The sequence below is a fragment of the Pteropus vampyrus genome, unplaced genomic scaffold, assembly GCF_000151845.1.
Source record: "Pteropus vampyrus isolate Shadow unplaced genomic scaffold, Pvam_2.0 Scaffold106, whole genome shotgun sequence".
Classification (NCBI taxonomy): domain Eukaryota; kingdom Metazoa; phylum Chordata; class Mammalia; order Chiroptera; family Pteropodidae; genus Pteropus; species Pteropus vampyrus.
Window position 1 is genome coordinate 5,761,013 of NW_011888887.1, and position 16,965 is coordinate 5,777,977.

The 16,965-nt window shown below is 35.3% G+C and overlaps 1 protein-coding gene across 14 annotated transcripts in view; it reads left to right on the plus strand.

Annotated features, from left to right (window-relative positions):
* The window catches only part of APC (APC, WNT signaling pathway regulator), a 115,655-nt gene that overhangs the window by 25,292 nt on the left and 73,398 nt on the right, over positions 1–16,965 (plus strand). For 3 of the 14 annotated variants that reach the window (XM_011365167.2, XM_011365166.2, XM_023533624.1), the window contains exon 1: positions 7,680–7,756. The exons of 8 other annotated variants lie outside the window; for them this stretch is intronic. Coding sequence is in view for 3 of the 6 variants with exons in the window: in XM_023533615.1 (XP_023389383.1) it covers positions 7,682–7,756 (75 nt within the window). In the remaining 3 variants the exon portion in view is untranslated. Of the gene's footprint in view, positions 1–7,623; positions 7,757–16,965 lie in introns of those variants that run through there. 3 more of the 14 variants (XM_023533615.1, XM_023533618.1, XM_023533623.1) reach the window with 2 other exon arrangements.

Genomic DNA, 16,965 nt, shown 5'->3' on the forward strand with positions numbered 1-16,965 from the left:
TTCATTATTATCTTGCTATAGCAAATCTCTTCTTATTGTTTAAGCTTATAATTCCCTGTTCTTAATTAGGTTTGCACTCCTCTGCTTCTATTTTCCTGTTACTCACCTTACTCATAGTTATGTATTTTTTTGTCATTTTGTTTTAGGTGAGCTGACCCCTTTCAGTATTTTCTGTAGTGCAGGCCTTGTAGTGGAGAAGTCCCTCAATTTTTGTATATCTGGAAAGGTCTTTACTTCTCCTTCATATCTAAAGGAGAGCTTAGCTGGATACGTTATTCTAGGCTGGTAGTTCCTTTCACTTAATAGTTCGAATATTTGATTCCACTCGTTTCTTGCTTGTAAGGTTTGTGCTGAGAAATCCGACAATAATTTAGTGGGTTTTTCTTTATAGGTTACAGTCTTCTTTTCCCTGGCTGCCCTGAGAATTCTTTGTTTGTCATTGATTTTTGATCAATTTAATTTAATATGTCTTGGAGAAGGCCTTTTCGGTTGAGATAATTGGGTGTTCTGTTGACTTCTTGAATTCCAAGCTCCAGCTCCTTCCTTATATTTGGGAAATTCTCATCAACTATTTCTCTGAAAATACTTTCTAATCCCTGCTCTTTTTCCTCCCCTTCGAGAATGGCCCTTATTCTTATGTTTCCTCTCCTGATGGTATCAGCTAGTTCTTGTATTTCTCTTTTATTTTCATTCTTTGGTTTCTCTCTTCTTCCTTCTGATTTATGTCTAGATTTCTGTCTTCAATATCACTGATCCTTTCCTCCATTTGGTCGACTCTATTTCCCAAGCTTGCTATTTCATTCATCATCTATTTCAATGTGTTTTTCATCTCCAGAAGTTCTGTTTGGTTCTTTTTAAGGGTTTCAGTCTCCTTGCTAAAAAACTCATTCTGCTAATCTAGTTGTTTTTTCAGTTCCTGTAATTGTTGATATGAATTATTTTGGATCTCATTGAGTTTTTTTAAGAGTACCATCTGAATTCTCTATCATTTAAGTTGCATATTTCTTTGTCTTTAAGCTTATTTTCTGAGATTTTTCTCTTTCTTTCTGAGATGCCTTGTCACCTTGATTTAATGGAGTATTTCTCCACCTGGGCATTATTGGAAGTATATTCTGCTTTTTTTTTTTTTCCAGAAAGAAGATTTATTATATAAATGTCTGTCTTTAGCCTGTCACAAAGAAGGCACTTTACTTTTGGTTTCCAGCAGGTGGCGTCGAAGCCTCTTGGATCCCTGCTTTATATAAAGCCTTAATAATGCCTTTTTTTTCTCATAAATATTCAGTCATGCTTGCTACCCTCAGTCTCAGTCTCTGTCAATGTTAGCAACAGTTTTGGTAGCATTTGCTCAGATTTCCCTGGGGCTCTGTGGTGTTCATTCTTGGAGGACATAGAGGGAGGTGCCTTCTAAGCTGGGGAATGGAGACTGTGGCTCAGCCTCGCATTTTGCAACCACACTGGTAATAGTCAACTGTTGCTTCTCTGCCGTCCCCACTTCTCTGCTTTCTGCCCTGATGACCGAGTACTGCCACTGCGTGGAGCTCACAGCACTTCTAGGCAGGGCTGTTCAAGGAGCTTGCCACACCTTCTCCCCTCCCCCTCCTGCAGGGCGTTCTGGCTGCAAGAGGCAACTTCTTTGTTTCTCCCAGTCTACTGCCTGACTCCCACAGTCTGACCTGTGGTAGCTTTTATTCACAGAACCCTCACTCAGACATGCTTGTGTGCAGGTTAGGTGTTTTTGTTGAGTTTTAGTTGTTCTACTTACTATTGTTTCAGTGGGAGAGATCTGGGAACATCTCTCACTCTGTCATGTTTCTGACATCACTCTTGTTTTCATTATTTATGTTTATGTTTTTTGGACGATCTCTGTCCAACTCCATCGTTTGCTAAGTTTTCTTAAATTCTTTGATATTCACTACAACATTTTTTTTATATCTGTTCAAAATTTTAAGACTCATTGGATTTTTGGATCAATATCTAGAATTACAGTTTCCTGTTTTGTGGCCAATTGAAGAGCTTTGTAAATATTTTCTGCAGTGAATAAAACTGGTTCAAGGTCACTGCTATATTCATCAGCAGGATGGGCTCAGATATTAAGAGAATTAATTCATTATTTAATTTGTGAATAACCAGTAATTCATTAATATCATCTACATTCAAATCATCAGAGACTTCATGAAATTTATTTAATAAATTAATAATGCCAGTTAATCCCTCTTCAGTTGTTGGAACCATATTCTCTGGCTACTTCTGGCCATATTGCTTTCCAGCAAGCATTTAAGGTTGTTGGATTTATATCACTCAAAGCTAAAGCAATATTCTTGATACATCTTAAAATTGTGTGTTGATTCCAGGCTTCTATAACTGTGATTCATTATCTTCAAGTTTATTAAAAGTATCATTAAAACTCCATTTAATATAATTTATCTTAAAGGTGGAAATAATGCCTTGATCTAAAGGTTGGATTAAGGAAGTTGTATTTGGTGGCAAATATACAACTTTTATATTTGGATGTCCTAAATTGTGTGGATGACGAGGTTCATTATCAAAAAAGTAAAAGTATTTTAAAAGTAAGACATTTTTCTTTAATATAATTTTCAGCTTCCACAGCAAAACATTTGTAAAACCAATCCTGGAAAACATGAGTAGTCACCCATGCTTTTTTATTTGACATCCAGTGAATGGGAAGATCATTAATAATTGTGTGTTAGTAAGCATTAGTTATTTGTATATAGCTGAGTTAAGCTGTTTTTTAGAAAGAGTAATCGCCAGTAATGAAAATGAAAAAGGAGAAACCGTATAAAATGAGACTGCATAAATGGAAACCGCATATAAAAAGTCCACATAATGGGGGAGGGGGAGATATTTACCACATATAAAAAAACTCATGTAAAACAATTACTGCATAAATCAAGGGACAAGTGTATTGATAAAGCACAAGAGTCAGTTAAGTGAAAGGAGCACTAATTTTAACTCATTTTATACTAGTTAATATAGTGTTGCTTATATTCTTGTCAGTTTTTAAAATCAGTAGTCTTGAAATAGGCAAAACATGTTTATGTAAAAATGTTAATCCTGATTAGTCATTAATTTTTTTAAGCTGCAGACGGTTCATAAGTTTTTTTTTTAAGGTGGACTATATGTTCATATTTATACATTTACTTACAAACATTTACTAAAAACAGTCAAGTTAATTATAATGAACACAGATGTTTGAAATCAGGGGCATGTCTGTCAGTGCCATCTTACAACAGTCTTAACATAAAATATATTTCTGTATTTAATTTTGATTAGAAAATATTTTTAATGTTTACTATATGTGTAGTTAAGTGATAATATTTTAAATAGGGTTTGCAGAATATTCTGAGATTTGTACAAACCTAGTAGCACAAATTAATGCTTCAATGATTTTTGTTGTGTTCAATTTTGGCTCAGTACATTTTGATTGTAAATATTTTTAATAAATAGTTGTTAAAATAGATTAATATATTTTTAAAAATTCAAATAAAATTTGTGGAATCTCTGAGAAAACGGGTTTGAAAATCTTAATGGATAATTCAATTGGCAACATTGTAAAATGTAAAATTTTTAGATTGGCTTGCTTTTACATTTGAATCATAGTGATTAATGAACATGTAACGGTCATAGTTTTCTTTAAAATTTTGTCATTTGAATCACTAACTGCTACAATACATGTAGTAAAAACCAAGACAGATATTTTGGCTACAGACTAGTTTACTGAATAATAGCTTGAATCACAGTCTGAGTCAAGAGTAATAGAGTTGTTTCTTAGATACTAAGAAGTTATTTTTAGGAGCTTCTACAATGTATTCTTTGTTTTGAAAGGTACATTTTCTTTTCAGAAAGGAAAGGGTACTTTTTCTTGGCTTTATGAGAAATGGTCTATAATGAATTTGTCACAAATAGTCAATGGCTATAAATAATTAAGTCCTATTCAGTGAATCATACTTTTTGAGTAAGAGGGTCTCGAAAGCCTTATATAAAACTAAGTCATCTTGAAAAAAGGGATATTTAAGATAGAACTAAATTGATTTACATGTTTCCTTTATCTCAAATCACATGTTTCTTTTATTGCAAACATGAAGGGAAATCGTTTCTAAAAATATTTAAACTTTTAATATATAATTCTTCTAATTACTCGTAATATGTGGTTGGTTCACTTGTTCATTCAACAGATATAGGGAGTATTTGCTATATATCAGAGAAAAAAGAAAAAATATTCAAAAGCACAAAGAAAAAGCAGAAATCACTCTGTAATCCCACCTCCCAGAGATAACCACTATGAACATCTGTTGTGTGTATATCTGTGAGCATTTTGCTGTCTATTAATTTTCTAATTTAAACAATTCTTAATAAAATGGAATTGCTCCAAATAGGCTGTGTTGACGTAAGTAATGTCCAAACCTGTACAGAATTTTATAAGAGTTTATTTGAGCCCAACTGATGACATATGCTGGGGAGCAAGATCTCAAATGCTCCAGAGAATAACAGTTTTGCACCTTCTTCTTATTCATTTGAAGTTAAGGAGGGAAGGTACATAGAGGTGGGTGAAATCAAGGTGGGAATTGGATTACAGAATAGTTAACAAGATTACGTGCTCTCTTGAGGGTTAATACCCCCTTCAGAGCTATTACTTCTGGCATTTCAAAGGTATGTTAACCTAGATGCTCAAGAACTATGGACAGGGCTGCCTTAAAACTTTCACTGAAGAAGTTATAGGTCTGGGGCATGACTGTCACCATGACCTGCCCGGTTAGGAATTTATGATCAAATCACCTACTTTCTGTAGAACCTCTTTTTTTATCCAGGAGGCAGCAGGGATAGGAAAATACAGTAAATCTGGACAATGAAGAAAACGTACAGCAGGACAGTTGGAGAAGAGGGAAAAGTGAGGTGTTGGCATTGAGCGGTCTTCTTTAGTGCAGAGAATCTCTAAAATTTTCTTAAGTTTCTCTCTGTGCTCCATTTCAGAGGCTTCTATTTGCCCGTTGTAAGCTTCCCATTCATTCAGTTTTATTTAAGAGCTGGCTTTTTCTATCCTGTGCACAAAAAAATTCATTTAGGTGTAAGAAGAGCTTCATTTTGCTCATCTTAAGTTAATATGACTTCTACTTAAATCCTCTCACTTCCGTAAGTATTTGCAAGTAAAGGCTTTCTATGAGGTATACATCTGCAGGAGTATTAATAGAGGTTGGGAGCTTGTTGTCTTTGGGGGCATGATTTCCCATGTTAATTTTAGTTTTTGAGATCTGCAGAGTCTTAACAAATTTGTAGGGATACTGTCTGGTGGGTTGAAGTATGCTCCTTATGAGTTGAGCACCAAGGGGCTGTCACGTCCTGAGTTGCTCCAACCCTCTTATGTATCTTGGTTTCTCTCCATGGCTATCTGATAAAACTGTGATAACTCAGAGCACTAGGTAACTAGCTTTTATGTGCATATCCCCACACGAGTCAATTATTTAATTATAGTTTTGTTGGCATTTTGTATGGGGCCTTGCTCATCCTGAAGGTACCCTCAGACACCACCACATAGATTCCTAGTCACCTAAGAATACCCGAAATTTGAGCTGGAAATGCCCCTTATCTTTGGAGCTGACCGAGATCAGATTGTCATTTAACTAGCAAAAGGTTTTGTTCATACTCTGAGACAGCAATTCCAGTTGAAAAGCCAAAATTTAAAATCAATCACCCATTTTTTTTCTTCCTGTCCCTTAGTTATCTCAACCCTTATCCTTAGCCAGGGTTTTCTCAACCCCTTATCCTTTAGTGCTACCTCCAGGGTTTTTGTTTTGTTTTGTTTTAAGAACAGCTCAAATAAAGTCAGGGCTTCCTTTCTTAAAACAGGGAGGTACAGAATTTCAAGAAAAATTCACCCAAATTCACCAGATGCAAAGTGGGGAAATGGTAGGGCTCAGCGTGTCCCTACTGGTACCTAGCACCTGGATCCAGGTCTGCAGGGTAGTCCAGGGTGGGTTTCTTTGGGATCCTGCTGACTCCACCAAGTAAATGTCAGCATAAGAGATATCCAAACCCATAGAGAAATTTTATGAGTTTATTTGAGCCAAACTGACAATTGCCAGGAAGCAAAATCTCAACGAATTGAGAAAATGCTCCCGAGAATGGCGGTTTTGCAGTTTATTTTATACATGAGAATAAAAGGAGGAGACTTAAGGAGAGTTACATGAAATCCATTGGTGGTAGATTAAGGGGGCAGGAGAAAGTAAAGCCAAGAAATTTTGGGGATTGGATAAAAAGGCAAAATAGAAACACACTTTTACGTTGGTAGATATAGGATAGTTAATAATTAACATTTACAACACAGAGATGATATGCAGGGGAACAAGATAATCATGAGGAGTTCTGTGGTCTCTTGCTCTGGAACCTGCGGTTGTGCCTTGAGGGGTCTGGAAAAGATTACTCTGACCTTTCAAAGGTATCTTGGATGCAGAAAGACAATAGGCTCATTTAAGGTAAAGACTGAACTTTCACAAAGAAGCTACAGGCCTAGGACGTGACTAACCATCATGACCTGCTTTTAGTTAGGAATTTTTATGTTCAGACCATCCTATGTGGTTACTTTTGGTCCTTGAGTTGGTAAGACTTGCCATGCAGGCCTCCCCTGAGCTTGTCAGGTTTAGTATGTGCCTCCTTTGTCATCCACAGCTGTTTAATACCTTGCTCCTTTTCATGCTATTAATTTCAAAAATTAAAAAGATTATAGTAAATATATTTTGTTTAAAGACTTGAAGTTAAGTATCCTTTTAAATTTGAACTAGATCGTGGAAATGGGTTCCTCCTGCCCCATTTAAACCAGAATTTATATCTACTTTAAATTTTTGGCAGTTTGGATTTTGTCCCTCTAACTCATAAAAATTAGTAATTTATGCTTTACTTGGTTAGATTTAAATGAAATGTAGGATTTGCATTAAAATAATTAAGTTTCAGATTAGAAGTAGCCAGCAGCACTTACTGTGTAAGGGACTGCTGTAAATACTGCTTCATATATATTAATCTCTCTATTCCATACTTCTGCCATTTTATAGAGGAAATTGAAGCACTGAGCCATTAAGTGACTTAAAAATCACAGAGCTAATAAGTGGCAGCAGCAAAGAATCAACCCAGACCAATAACTCCATAGTGGTTATTGCCGTCATAGTTTTTCTGGTAACTGTTTTTGATTCAAACATAGTTTGAGTGATGTACCGTAACAAATTAGTGATTTGTAATGTAAAATTATTTGTTATAATACATTTGATACATTCTTTTCCTCTATGCTACGAACATGTAAATCTTTTTGTGTAATTTATTACTTAGATGTAATTTATTACTCACCCACCCACCTCCACCATCTCGTGCTAATCTTTCTGCCCTATGGACCTTCCCCACGCCAACCTATTATGCATGTCAGCTTCCATAAGCTTTGGTGAGTTGCCTGGGGATTGGGATGGTGAGGGCATACGCACAAGCGCTTTGTGCAGGTTAGGGCTCTGCCGCTTGTGCAGCAGGGCGGGGCCTTGTGCCCTGCTGCCGAGAGCGGAGTGCCGGCTGCGGGTCGGGAAGCAGAGCGTCAAGCAGCTGTGTAATCCGCTGGATGAGGACCAGGGCTCTCCCCATTCCCGTCGGGGACCCACGGATTGGCTGTGCGCAGGCGCACGTGACCGACATGTGGCTATATTGGCGCAGCCCGTTTCAGTGTCACTGGAGACGGAATGGAGGTGCTGCTGGCCTCGGAAATGGGGTAGGTGCTGGAGCCACGGTGGCCCGGCTTGCTGCGGAGGGAGGGGGAGACGATTTCTCTTCCTGCTGTCTGAAACTGGTGGCCTTTCCTTGGCACAGAGTCCACTGCCACATGCCAAGCGTGGAGGCAGGGGCGGCTCCCCTCCTCCCCCTCCTCTACTGCAGCACGGGAGATGGATTTCCTGTGCTTCTGATCCAGGGTTTTTGACAGAAGAGGAAGAAGGGGGGAGGGGTAGGAGTGTTAGGGGGAATCTGGTGAGAAAAGAGCTATTTTTGAATCTAGAAGGAGGTTTTGTTTTTATAATGCTTGTTGACAGAGTAGAGTGGAATAACAGTATCTAAGGAAACGGGTAGAGGACAACAAAGAATGGAGTATATTCATGGCGAATAGCAAAAGCTGTAGCCCATTGAAAGGCTTCTTTTCCTCCCTGGCCACAGGGACACATGCAGTGGTAGCCAAGAGAGGGGATACAAAGCTGCTGCTGATGGCTGATGTGAACCTAGTGGAAAGGGCTACTTGGGAGTAGAGGAAGAGGAGGAGGCAGATACTGCAGACCTTGAGTGTTGGTTTTGGTTGATTGGTGAAATTTTGGGCACCAGAAGTGCTTGCTTTTGCAAAACATCTAAGTGAACTCCCTGTGAATAGGGTAGCAAAAAAGATACCAGAGTCTTTGTTAGTTATAAGGCGCAGTGGTAGTGGCTTTTGCAGATGACTGCAGCAGTGCTTTTCTCCCTCCGTTAGGCTGAAAAGATAACTGCAGAGGAATAAGAAACCTTGCAGCAGTGCTGGTGGAGAATTCCATTTACAAGAAACCATAGTTAATAACTGCAGCCTGAAAAAAAGAATTGTTTGTTTTTTATAAAGTAGGAAAAATACCAGGCTACAAACGTTTTGACAATAGGATAGATCAGACTTTGATTGTCCATCTCAAAAGAGATGTTCAAATTCTTTGCTAACCTAAATCTTATAGGAAATCTTAATAAATTCTATATGAAGCGGGATCTTTTCCTTTGTTAGTGTAGCTTTATGTCATTAATTAGATTATTCAAGAGTAAATCACTTTATTATATAAATTACTTTGTGAAAAATTATAGTGATAAATTTTTCATAGGCTTAATATGTAAGATCTATATTTATGAAGTAATTTTGTATTACTCTTTAGTCACTTTTAGAGATCATGAATAAAGTATACAGGCAAATATTTTAAATTAAAGCACCATGGCTTTTCTTTTAGACATACTTCTGTTTAGCGAATACTCATAAGATATACTCTTGATGTAAAGTGTTTTCATTGTATTTTTTTTCCTTTCCTTCAATTTTTAAAAACATGTTTTTGGATTGATATGGCTTTAAATGTATTATCTTTATGCATATTTATAGTAGCCAGCCTACCCCACCTCTCTACTCCCCGAACAGGATGGCAGTGGCTTTGTAAAGCCCTCTAAGATGAAGGACAGTATTTCTTAAATAGTGTTTATATAATAGAAAGTCTTCAGAGAACCTGTAATTTTGTTTCAGTAATTTTTTCGAGATAATAAGGAATTGGTCTTAATAAGACTGTAAAGTTTCATTGATAAAGCAATTTTATCCTATCTTTAAAATATTTCTGCTTTAAGAGTTATTTATTATAGATATCAGGGTTAATAATCCTTAAGATCTCTTTTTAAAATGTGATGGAAACTATAGTTAAAATTAAAGATATCACATTAAAATACCAAATGAAATTTAATAGCTAATACCATTCAGTTCTTTGAACCCCATTTAGAATAGTCTTTGAGAGTTTATGATTCTCATTTTTACATAAGTTATCTCATTTTACTATTTAAACAGCTCATTGTAGCCTTATTTTCATTTAAAATGTTAGAGTACTCCTAATTAGGTGTGTTGTGATTTTATCTAAGGTTTTCTATTTTATAAGGATGTAAAGAACTTAAATCTTCTAACTCCATTTTATCCTAAGTGATTACTATTTTATAATGTCTCTTACTACATAACATACAAAATTGTATATAAGAGAAATTATTTGAAAAGCAATATAAATTATTGACAGATCATCAAATGAAAAAGAAATCTTAACTTGGTTATGAGTTTTTAACTACAATGTAAGAATACTTTGTAAAACCTGATAGCTAAGAAAACGGAAAGGCAGCAGTTTTCATAATGATATTCATAATATACTTTTGTAGATCATCATATTAATCACATGCATACTTCTAAATAGAACAGCATTAGCTTGAGAATTTTTTTAAGAATAAAGAACTAAAATAAGAAATTTTGATTTCTTTCCCCTTATAGTATGAACTGTGTAATATAAGACTAAACTGTTGGCTTTATCTTTCTTTGAAATTATTCATTGCTAATTGTTATGGCCAGAACCGAGCTATTAAGAAATTCAAAAGTTAAATCGTCTTAAGTGTGCCTATGAACTGAATCAAAAATTAAATAGTCATAAATATGCCTATGAACTGAATCAAAGCTATTTTATTGATGTTTTTCATGCATAAATTGCTTTGTAGATTTTTATTTTATCACTTTTCTCTATTTTTCACTGTTACCGATTTTACATAATTTAACCAGTCTTTTTATGATAAATGTACTTTTTGTGACCATCTTCTTTTTTTTTTTTTACTTTATAAACAAGGTGGAATTTTTTTGCATCACACACAAGATGGAATAAGGCATTATGAGGTAGAAAAGATAAATGATACTTGAAAAAATACATATTTGAGCACCTACTAAATGCCAGAACTGTGAAAGGTGCTGGAGAGTCAAATAAGACATGGAAGCTAACTTCTAAGAAATTTACATTAGAACTGTGTGAAATGTTATTTGCTAGCTAAACACTAATTGCTTTGGCTACTCCTAGGATATTTAAAGGTTTATATCATCTAAAATATCTTCTAATTTAGAGGAATGTGGTGGTTAGCTCTTTGAAACACTGTGCCTTATAAAATCTGCTAAGAATCAAAGATAATTCTTAAAAGTAGATTACTTTTGAAGTGTTAAGTGTCTTGAATGTAATGAGGTTAGATGAAGTGATTTCTAGATCTAGTTTTGATAGTAATCTGTGGTTCTTTGTTTCTATAGAGTCAACTGTTAGAAGAAAAGGTACACCAGCTCTTGTTCTGGTGTAGATGGCATCTCACATGTTATGCAATAGATATGTTCTCAGAAATTTTTTGTAAATCAAATTATGACATAATCAGACCATACAGACAAGCCTTCTTTCTTTTATTCCCATACCGTACTCCCATTTCCCTTATGGGCATTCAAATGTTTTCTTAAATGCGCATTAATTCTTGTGAAATATTTGCCATCATTTTGTGTCTTTTTTTTTTTTTTAGAGCTAATGAGTTTTTTATTGTGGTAAAATATACATAAAATTTACCATCTTAACCAGTAAAAAAATACCATTAAGTACATTCATATTGTTGTGAATGTACCACCATCCCTGTCCAGAACTTTTTTAACTTCCTGAACTGAAACTCTGTACCTGTTAACAGTAACTCCCTATTTTCCCTCCCTGCAGTTTCTGGCAACCACTATTCTGCTTTCTCTGTCAAATTCATAGACTTCCTTATGAGCCTCATGTAAGAGGAATCATATGCAATATTTACCTTTTTGTGCTTGGTTTATTTCACTTAGCATAATGTCTTCAGTTCATCTGTGTTGTAGCATGTGTCAGAATTTTTTTCCTTTTTAAGGCTGAATAATATTCCATTGTATTTGTATACCGCATTTTGTTTATCTGTTCATCTCAGTGGGCAGACACTTGGGTTGCTTCCACCTGTTGGCTACTGTGAATAATGCTGCTTTGAACATGGGTGTACGAATATCTGTTCAAGTCCCTGATTTCACTTCATAGGGATATGTACCCAAAATTATATTTTTAATTTACATAATTTTTGACTATTTTAAACTCAATACTGTTTTTAAGATCTGTTTTACTTTATGTCCATCTAGTTCATGGTGCTGACTCTGCCATATAATGTTTTGTAGTATCTATCACTATTGTTCTTTCCAAATCTCTTCTACCGCAAACACTGCATGGTGTATGCCATTGTACATGACTCCTTATAGAGTATTTACATGTTCTTATGTAACAAATTACTCTAAATCTTAGTGACTTAAACAACAAATATTTATTATTTTAGAGTTTCTATGGGACAGAAATTCAGGAATATATTAGTTGGGAGGTCTTGCTCAGAATCTCTCATGACGTTGCAGTCTGTCAGCCAGGGCTGTAGTCACCTGACGGCTTGACTAGACTTGAGGATCCACTTCCAAAATCACTTACATAGTCTGTTTGTCCTGATTGTTGTCAGGCCTCAGTTCTTTGCCATGAGCCTCTCCACAGGGCTACTTGAGTGTGTTACTGATATGACAGCTGGCTTCCTCTAATGATCTCAGAGAGAAAGAGCAAGGAGGAAGCCGTTTATGACATAGTCTCAGAGGTTACACATCATCACTTCTACCATATTCTCTTTACTGGAAATAAGCAACTAAATAAAGCCCACACAAGAGGAAATAAATTAAGCTCTACTTTTTGAAGGAATAGGGTCAAAGATCACTACGTGGACAGTAAGAAGATTTCACTGGAATTTATCCTAGGAGAGAGATCAGTGGATCATAGGGTATTTTTTCTTATTGCTATTATAACAAATTACCACTGACTTAGTAGTTTAAAACAACACAAATTTATTACTTTTCAGTCTTGGAGATCGGAAGTTCATGAAATGGTTTTCACTGGATCAAAATCAAGATAGCAGCAGTGTTACACTTCCTCCAGAGACTGTAGGGGAAAATCCATTTCCTCACTTTTTTCCTGCTTCTAGAGGCTACCTGCATTTTGGTTCATGGCCCATTCTTCCATTTTTGGTGCCAGCGGCATATTAAATGTCTCTCTAATTTTGACCCTCCTGCCTTTTCCTTATTACAATCCTTGTGATTACATTAGATCAATCTACTTGTATAGTTCAGGAAAATCTCCCCATGTCAAGATTCTTAAATCAATTACATCTGAAAAGTTTCTTTAGCCATGTAAGGTAACACGTACACAAGTGTAAGGATTAGGACATGGACCTCTTTGCAGGGCCATTATTTTCTCTATTATAGGCATATACATTACAGTACTTTATTTTTTCAGGCATACATATGGAGTTCTTTTTTTTTTTAAGTGTTTTGTTGTTGTTGTTACTTATGTTTTTGTGAATGAATGTTACTTTATTAGGTAAGTTCAGATTTTCATTTACCAAAGTTATTTATAGTATAATATATATCAATTGCTAAGATGGTAAGCAGATATTTTTTTGAAGAGTATTGAAATATATTTTCCACAGGCTATTTTTTTAAGAAAAAAATGATAAAGATTTATTTAAGGGTCTTAGAGTTTGTAAACCAGAACACAACTAGGTAATACCCAGAGTGTTCCAAAGAAGAAAAAAGAAACTGAGGGTTTTTATAGTAAAAAGTACATTTTTGAGAAGAATCAGTCTTACATTCTTAGCCTCGGGATTGGTCCAAGATGGTATTACTGTAGATAAGCAGTTTTTCTGGACAGTGAATGTCACCTAATCTGGATATGTAAACATTCTTTCCTTAGTAATTTTGCTCATTGCTTTCAGGTTCAGTAGTCTTATGTCATAACGCTATTTGTTAGATCAAAACTAGTCTGCCCCACATACAGTTATTGAGGCTCTGGGGAAGAATCCATTTCCGAACTCATTCCAGTTGTTGGCCATATATAGTCTTAATCTTGGTAGAACTACGGTCTCTATTTTCTTGTTGGCTGTCAATCTGGGAGTTGGTCTTTGTTCCTAGGGACTGCCCACATTTCTCTTGCAAGAGTGGGTCAAGTCCCTCCCACTGCTTGATTCTCTCTACTAGCTAGTTTTAGATTCTTGGTTATTATCATTTAATTTATGTTAACTACTTCTGCCATAGTCTGTAATAGAAACTGAGAGATGTTAAAGCCACATAGCCTTGTACCTTGTTATCACACCATTTATGTGGGTACTCCCCAAACCTCTGCTTCCTTACACTGTGAAGTAACCTAGCCAAAATGTGGTTCCAGTCCATATTTATGCACTTAGCTCCTTCTTTTTTCTCATTCCTCCACAGTATATCTCAGCTAAATTAGACTGTCACCTATTCCCCCAAATATACATCATTTTTCCAAACTGAGCTTTGATTGGGCTGTTACTTCTTCTGGAATATTGTCCTCTTACATCTATGTTTATTACAATTGTGCCATCTCTCAAGTGGCTTTTACATTCTCAATACTTTTCTCAGTTTTCTCAGCAAGATATGACTGTCATAGCACTCTGTCATTGCTTTTAAACCCAAATTTGCCTTCGAATTGTAGGTAATTTGTATCTTAGCCTGCGGTCTCCTATAAGTCAGAATCTTGAGACAATCAAGGCTTTTTATGAAATATGTTCTTTGTGAAGTGATCCAGGATCTGGAGTAGAGGCTTGGAAAGAGTTAAGTAGCGAAGAGGGACAGCCAGTATAAGCATGTGTTTTCAAGTTGGTCACCACTTTGGACAACTATGGCTTGATCTGCCAAGACTTTCTGAGGAACTATAAAGAATTGTCTACCCAAAGGTAAGAATTACATATACTAACAACCCCTTTAGTCAAGGATTATCCTATTAAGCGTTCACTCCTTTATAGGTTGTACATGCAGGAATGTTGACCCACACTGGGGTGTCACAGACAGAAAGCAAAAGATACCTGGTATAGCTGGGGTGCTTTCAGCTTACATTTGATTGTGAGCTGACTGATGCAGCAATGACTAGAGTTAAAGTGAGCCAAGAGAGAATGTAAGATGGGACACAAACCTCTGGTATATCCGTATACTGATCCTATTTACCCTTTCCATTAGAATATTATTCCTTTGCTAGATATTAAGATCTTTGAGAACAAGGAACATGTCAAGATTTCTTTCCTGCCTCGATTAGTGTTGTAGGGCTGCTGCGACAGAGTGCCACAGACTGGTAGCTTAAAACCATAGAAATCTATTCTCTTACAGTTCTGGAGGTTAGAAGTCCAAAATTAAGGGGTAAGCAAAGTTGGTTCCTTCTGGAGACATTAAGGAAGAATCTTTTCCACACCTTTCTCCCTAACTTCTGGTTGCTGAGAATTTTTGGCATTCTTTGACTCCATTCTCTGCCTCCATTGTCATATGACCTTTTTCTGGAGTCTCTGAGTCTGTTTCTTCACATGGCCTTCTTAAAAGGATACCAGTCATTGGACTTAGAGCCTACCTTAATCCACTAAGACCTCATCTTAACTTGATTATATCTGCAAAAACCCTGTTTCCAAAAAATGGTCAAGTTCAGAGGTACCAAGGATTAGCTACCTGTGACCCAACATATTTTTGGAGGGAACACAATTCAACCCACAAAACCTCCTTAAAATATTTGCATGGTGTCTTGCGAATAATAAGTTCTCAAGTATTTGTTGTTTCGAATTGTATAGCCACAGAGAGAAATCTGTCACTTTACTTTCTTAATGGAAAAGATATCTTGGACATTCTCTGAATTTGTGCCCTCTTATTCTGTTCTTTGCCCTCTGTGGCTGATAAGCACTGTTTCTGTTTTTCTTGCACATGTTTATCTTTTTGTGGCTGTCACTGAGTAAAGCTTTATGGGAATTACAGGTGCTAAGTATTAGATATAAACCTTGTCTTAAAGGTGGGTAAACAAAACTTACCAAAGTAGAATGAAATAGGAAATAGTTAAGAACAAAATAAACCAATGGAAAATAAGAGGAGATATAATTAATAAAGATAAACACAGAAATGAATAAAATAGGAAACAGTAATGGAAAAGCTATGTACACCAAGTTGATTTTTTTGGTAAAGATCAATAAAATAAATAAAACCCTACAAAACCTGATAACAGCAAAAGACAGAACAAAAAAGAATATGAATGGGAAAGGAGACAAATTTTAAATTAAGAGAATATACACAACTCTGTGGTAATACACTTGAGAAGGGAATGGCTAATTTACTGGTGAACTATTAATCAAATCAGTACAAGAAGATGAAGAAAACATGAAAAGACTTAACCACAGAGGAAATTTCAAAATACTTATAAATCTTTCTTCTAAAAGGGTACTTTCTGATCTAAATTCTAGCTGACTTTCAAAGAATAGATGTTATTATTCAAACTATTCTAGACTATATAAAATTAAGATGAGAAATATCCTACCAGTTTATTTTATAAACTTAGCATAAACTTATTCAAAGCTTTATTTTAAAGTATTGTAAAAATTTTGAACTATATATTGATTTCTTATAAGAATTCCACATGAAATATTGAAAAATGAACAAACTAGTAAAAAAAAAACATGAACAAAGGATTTATTGCAAGCATGGAGGCTGGGTCAAAATGAGAAAATCTTATAATTGACAGCATCAAATTAAAAGAAAAAACTGTATGGTTATACGTTATATCAGAAGGTGCTGTAAAAGCATTTAGAAGCCACTCCTAATAAGAAATTTAAAATAAAAGGAAAATGCCCAAACATGTTAAAAATAGTTAACTGAAATCTAAGAGTAGGGCTATTAAATGGTGAAACACTAAACCATTTCTATTGATCACTATTGTTCAAAATTATTTTGAAGTTTTAAGCTAACAAGACAAGAAAAATAAGTGAAATATAAATATCGGGAAAGAAGAGACACAATTATCTTTACTTACAGATTAATGTGATTGCATACCTAGAAAATCTAAAAGAAAAACTATTAGAATTCATAGGATAGTTTGATAAGGTGGCAGCAAGAGGGATATGTATTAAATAAAATCAGTAGTTTTTATCTTTACTAGCAATATCTGGTATGAAATGGTGATATTTCACAGCAAATGGAACAACAAAAAACCCAGAAATAAATTTGATACAAAAGGCATAGGATCTTTTCTTGGAGGGCGGGGGGGACTGGAAAATTTGATTATAGGACTTTAATTATTCATGACACAGAGAGATAAGACTTAGTATCATAGAAATGTAATGTCACAAATTAATGTAAATGTAATGCAGTTAAGTTCTAAGAATATATGAGAATGTAGCATATGATAAGAGATAACATTTCTATTCAGTTGAAGAAGAATGGTTTGTTTAATAAATAGTCGATGTAATTGGCTATCCGTGTGGAAGACAATAAAGTTAAACCACTGTGCTCATACCATATAAAAAAATTAAAAT